Source organism: Lolium perenne, chromosome 2 (assembly GCF_019359855.2).
Source record: "Lolium perenne isolate Kyuss_39 chromosome 2, Kyuss_2.0, whole genome shotgun sequence".
NCBI lineage: Eukaryota > Viridiplantae > Streptophyta > Magnoliopsida > Poales > Poaceae > Lolium > Lolium perenne.
This window is the reverse complement of record NC_067245.2, coordinates 229,454,537-229,460,021: the sequence shown is the minus strand read 5'-3', so window position 1 is coordinate 229,460,021 and position 5,485 is coordinate 229,454,537. Positions and strand designations below refer to the sequence as shown.

Genomic DNA, 5,485 nt, shown 5'->3' with positions numbered 1-5,485 from the left:
CCGACTCTCAGCAGAGATCAGACGCCCAAACGGCCGGGAAATCCAGCGGCGGCGGTGGGGTGGGAGGAAGGAGCGACGAGAAAAGAGGCGCGAACCAATGGTTTATGCAAATAGTCGCCGACATATGGGAGCCCGCCTCGCTTTTCGGTGTGTCCGGCGTCCCCGGAGCGTCCCCTGTGGGACGGGAACGGACTCAGAGCGCCGGACACCGTATCGGGCCGCGCCGGACAAAAATGGGCTTTGGGGAACGCGGTTGGAACGGTTTTTTGTCCGGCGCGCCCCAGATGGCTTTGGGGACGCTCTTATTCCTGTACTCAGCTCATCTCCTAGCACTATCAGCATCAACGACTAGGACCAGGAGTCGGATCAGCGACAGCCAGCAAGTGTGCGACCTGAGCCGTCCAACCTTTTATTCGACGGTCCAGAACACGTAGTCTGGTTGCACAGTTCCGACATCATTCGTGGAGCGCCTTCTTCCCTTGTCGCTAAACAAACCATTTCTGAAGCTTCTCTCCGATATTCCACTTTCTTGTTTCTTCCCTCCTCTGCTCTCCTCCTCCTCCTTCTGGATCCTCTCCCACATGGTGTGACCAGCAAAAGGGACCACCGCCCCAGCCATGCCTCCGCCGCTCGCCGCCGTGCTGGCGCTGCTCCTGGCGCTGGCCGCCGGCTCGGCCCGCGCCGACGACGACCTGGCGTCGGACACCGCGGCGCTGCGGGCCTTCATCGCGCCGTTCGGGTCGGCGTCCGTGCACTGGATCGGTCAGGAGACGTGCAGCTGGACCGGCGTCGTCTGCACCGACGACCGCGTCACGGGGCTCCACCTCCCCGGGGACGGCCTCCGCGGCTCCTTTCCCGCCGGCGCGCTCGGCGGCCTCACCAGGCTCACCGTGCTCTCGCTGCGCTACAACGCGCTCTCCGGGCCCCTCCCCGCCGACCTGGCCTCCTGCGTCCGCCTCCGGGTCGTCAACCTGCAGTCCAACCACCTCTCCGGCGAGCTCCCGGCCGCGATCCTCTCCCTCCCGGCGCTCACGCAGCTCAACCTCGCCGAGAACCGCTTCTCGGGGAAGATCCCGCCCACCATTGCCAAGAACCGGAGGCTGCAGGCGCTCTTCCTCGAGGGCAACCTCTTCACCGGCGAGCTGCCGGAGGTCAACATGCCGGCCCTCCTCTCCCTGAACGTCTCCTTCAACAACCTCACCGGCGAGGTTCCGGAAGGCTTCGGCGGCATGCCGGCAACGTCTTTCCTCGGCATGCCGCTCTGTGGCAAGCCCCTCCCGCCGTGCCCAATATCACCATCTTCCCAACCACCGTCGTCCCAGCCCCCCACGCTCCCGCCCGGAACCGCCGCCGCGGTAACGCCCGGCAGGCGAGGACGGCGGCACCTCCGCGGCGGCGACATCGCGGGCATTGTCATCGGCTGCGCAGTCGGCTTCCTGCTTCTCGCGGCCGCTCTCGTCCTTGTCTGTGCCGCCATCCGCCGCAAGCCCAGAGGAACCGCGTACCGCAGCCAGGACGCCGTGGCGGCGGAGCTGGCACTGCACAGCAAAGAGGCGATGAGCCCCAACGGCTACACCCCACGGGTCTCCGACGCGCGGCCGCCTCCGCCCGCTCCAATGCTGCCTCCGGTCGGCCCCGTCGCCGTGGGCAAGAAGAAGCTCTTCTTCTTCGGGAGGGTGCCCAGGCCGTACGACCTCGAGGACCTGCTGCGCGCGTCCGCCGAGGTTCTTGGCAAGGGCACGTACGGCACCACGTACAAGGCCGCGCTCGAGATCGCGCCGGCCGTGGCGGTGAAGCGCCTCAAGGAGACGTCGCTGCCGGAGCGCGAGTTCCGGGACAAGATCGCGGCCATCGGCGGGATGGACCACCCCAACGTCGTGCCCCTGCAGGCCTACTACTTCAGCAAGGACGAGCGGCTCATGGTGTACGAGTTCGTCGCCACGGGCAGCCTCTCCTCCATGCTTCACGGTACGTGCGCTCACTGTTGTTTTTTCTTTTGGTCGTCAGTCAGGTTCTCTCTGTTTTCTTGCTCGTCTGTTCGAAATTCAGCATCGAAATTCTGAACTGATAACAAACAATTCAGGTAACCGTGGCTCCGGGCGATCGCCGCTGAGCTGGGAGTCGAGGCGGCGGATCGCGCTGGCCTCGGCGCGCGGGCTGGAGTACATCCACGCGACGGGGTCCAAGGTGGCGCACGGCAACATCAAGTCGTCCAACATCCTGCTCGGCCGGTCGGTGGACGCGCGGGTGGCGGACCACGGCCTGGCGAGCCTGGTCGGCCCGGCCGGCGCGCCGTCGATGCGCGTGGCGGGGTACCGCGCGCCGGAGGTGGTGGCGGACCCGCGGCGGCTGTCGCAGAAGGCGGACGTGTACAGCTTCGGGGTGCTGCTGCTGGAGATGCTGACGGGGAAGGCGCCGACGAACGCCGTGCTGCACGACGAGGGCGTGGACCTGCCGCGGTGGGCGCGGTCCGTGGTGCGCGAGGAGTGGACGTCCGAGGTGTTCGACACGGAGCTGCTGCGGCACCCGGGCGCCGAGGAGGAGATGGTGGAGATGCTGCGGCTGGCCATGGACTGCACCGTCACGGTCCCGGAGCAGCGGCCCGCCATGCCGGAGATCGCCGTCCGCATCGAGGAGCTCGCCGGCACGCCGTCGTCGGGCCGGCCTGGAGGACGGAGCGTGTCGGTTGACGAGGCCGACGACCGGCCGCTCAAGCCCGCCGGGTCGATGCGAGAGAGCTGAAGCTTTGATCGATCGTATCGGTTCGCGTCAGCCAGCACGCGCGGTGATCATTCGGTAACTTATGGAAGGTTCTGAAGAAAGAACAGGATCTGATCTTCTTACGTCTGTCTTACTCTTAGGGCATTATTACGGTGTGCTGTTTATTATTCTTTGAAACTTCATGAGTTTCTTGATTCTTCTTCTTCCTTCTTCCGAAATTCTTTCGGTTAGCAGCGTGTGTTGAGACTTGAGAGGGTGTTGGCGATAGGAGGAGGCAATATGTAATTACATCATGATTGAGTTGATTTCGTTGCGATCGTGCGCGGGAGTCATATGGTATCATCACCTAACGATTACAGCTGCTTTTGTGCAGTATTTATACTTCTTCCATGGAAACTGTCAAAAATTATCTGAATTTGCATTGAAACCGGGTGAAATCAATCAAGAGCATAATCTTCAGACGACCCCGTCCCCTATCAAACGAAGTGAACGAGTCCAATGACTGTAACACAATAGACACCCCAATGCCATGTCAATTAGGCACTGTCACTTCAGTAACGCCATGACAGTTTCTCCATGAAACTGCGATGTCATGTCAGTTAGTTGTTGCGGTACGACTTGTCCACACCACAAGAACACGAAGGAGTTCTCTGAGAAAGGAATGGGAGAACATGGATGTGTGTTGGCTGCACATCCGATTGTCCCCAAGATCCTCTGTTGCTGGTGCTGCTGTCCCCAGAATCCCAATGATGATCAATGGAGAAGGCGTCAATGCGTGGCTGTAGATTTAGGCGTACTTGCCGAGCACAACTTCCAGGCCGGTACCCGTCCTTGCTCGACCAAAAATTAAAGGAAGAAGAAGATGGTTGCAGTTGGATACACAAACAGATCATGCAGTGCACCCCTGTCTGTCATTAGTTGGCACGCTTTTTAAAAGAGAGCAAGGAGGCCGATCGATCTTGCCGGAGCCGCTTCCCCACTACTAGACCACAACAATCAATGTGCTACTATATCGGAACTGATCTCGGCCAAGTAGGAGTAGTAGCAATAATGGTCGATGTGAATAATTTTGGTCCTTGCAATTTTGCAAAGAACAGCTCGGCTCGGCCATGGCCACAATCCAGTCCAGTCCAATCCAATCCAATCTAACCCAATGCATCTGCACAACACCTTTTGGTCCACACAGGTTAGAGTTTAGAGGCGGCCGCTGGCTTCCACGAGTGCAGGAAATATTAGAGATACTTTTATGCAAAGTTTTTAAGACACTTGTTTTCCACATTTATTTACTCATGTAACTTAAATTTTCTATTAATAAAATACGTGGTTGTTGTCAAAGAAAAAAAATCGATACACCTGTTTTCTTCTACCCTCAACCCTTTCTTGAGTCATTACAACACATATCAAAAACTAGTTTTGAGTTAAAAGAATTAATTTTGAGTTTAAAAAATAATTTTGCGTAAAAAGTTGAGATTATTGCCAGCCCGCAGATCCCAATCAGCCAGCTTGCATGACCTATACTAAGGCAAGTCGACATTGACACATCACGCCACAACCCCACCCATCCACACCGTACCGTCAGGCCTCGTCGTCCCAAATCGAACATCACCGTCTCGTCCCCAAGATCCAAACCGACTTTCTTTGCACAACTTCTTCCTACCACCACCTTCAGAGCCAAGAAATATGCCAAACAAACAGGGCGAGCGCCCGACCTTCTATTGGATGGGGGCAACTACTAAGTATGCTAGTAACCACTACTATTATCCATTATGTCCAAGATGTACTAAATAAGCATATAGATATAAAATTGATTTTTTGATGCATAGATATGCATCCTACCCGACATTGTACTCTTAAGAGCCTCATAGGTGGACTCACGCAAACTAAGTTGAAGATCATCTTGAAGCCTACTGATAAACCCTTCGTGGAAGACATATGACAAGTTTGAAATGAATGACTTGATACAGAAGAGTAGTCCCAACAACCCTTTCACGTATATGCATTGGTCTGCTACTCGTGGCGTACACAATCTTCTGCGTATATGGAAGGTACCACCAACCACTGTGGTTTATATAAAAGAATACATACAAGCAATCCTAGCTACATGCAATCATCCTCGACATAGCCATGTACCACCGTGCCCAAGAGGTGAACCAATTTTGGGGTTCATAGACCCTAGTTCATCCAGCGTAGCCTCATCGTGATCACGCCATATGATCGCAGTGACCCCCCCCCCCCCCACTCACACACTATACATCATATAATACAAGCGCAAGACAAGATGAAGATATTTTGCCTAATTGGGGGTCCAAATCTGGGTTAAATTGTGTCTTTCCATGATAATCCTACTTTGTTGACGCGAGCGACACTGCTGCTACAATTTTCACATTTTCCACGAGTTCCCCAACAAGTTCGAGACCACACGAGATTTCACTCCTCGACATGATTCGGTTTGTACGAGCAAGTTAACAGGGACACATATTGTGTGCTATGTAGGTAGGAATAAAGAAATCTAAATGGTGGCTATGAGTTTAGATAATTTGATAATCTCGCTCCAAAGAGTTTTTACAAGTTGTGCTAAAATCTATATTTACTATATCTTTTTGTGCAATTTTGTGCACAACTTCTAGCTTCAGAATCTGACATGAGAACTTGCATACCAAGCATATTGGAGATGAGCATATAAGTTATCAATTTTTATACATTCAAATGTATGCATAGCATTTTATATACATTGGTGATTACAATTCGATTGATATTTCCATAC

At 54.9% G+C, this 5,485-nt stretch overlaps 1 protein-coding gene across 1 annotated transcript; it reads left to right on the top strand.

The window, feature by feature from the left end:
* Nucleotides 1–434: 434 nt before the first annotated feature.
* LOC127335146 (probable inactive receptor kinase At1g48480) lies at nucleotides 435–3,053 on the top strand. The gene is made up of 2 exons (XM_051361735.2): nucleotides 435–1,968; nucleotides 2,084–3,053. Exons 1-2 carry the CDS (start codon nucleotides 618–620, stop codon nucleotides 2,740–2,742), a joined length of 2,010 nt encoding a protein of 669 aa, XP_051217695.1. The 5' UTR covers nucleotides 435–617; the 3' UTR covers nucleotides 2,743–3,053.
* Nucleotides 3,054–5,485: the final 2,432 nt, after the last annotated feature.

Excerpts from the sequence above, each read along its gene's own strand:
- LOC127335146 (XM_051361735.2), top strand. The coding sequence starts at position 618 with ATGCCTCCGCCGCTCGCCGCCGTGCTGGCGCTGCTCCTGGCGCTGGCC. Across the intron at positions 1,969-2,083 it reads CCTCTCCTCCATGCTTCACG|GTAACCGTGGCTCCGGGCGA; the intron begins GTACGTGCGCTC and ends CAAACAATTCAG.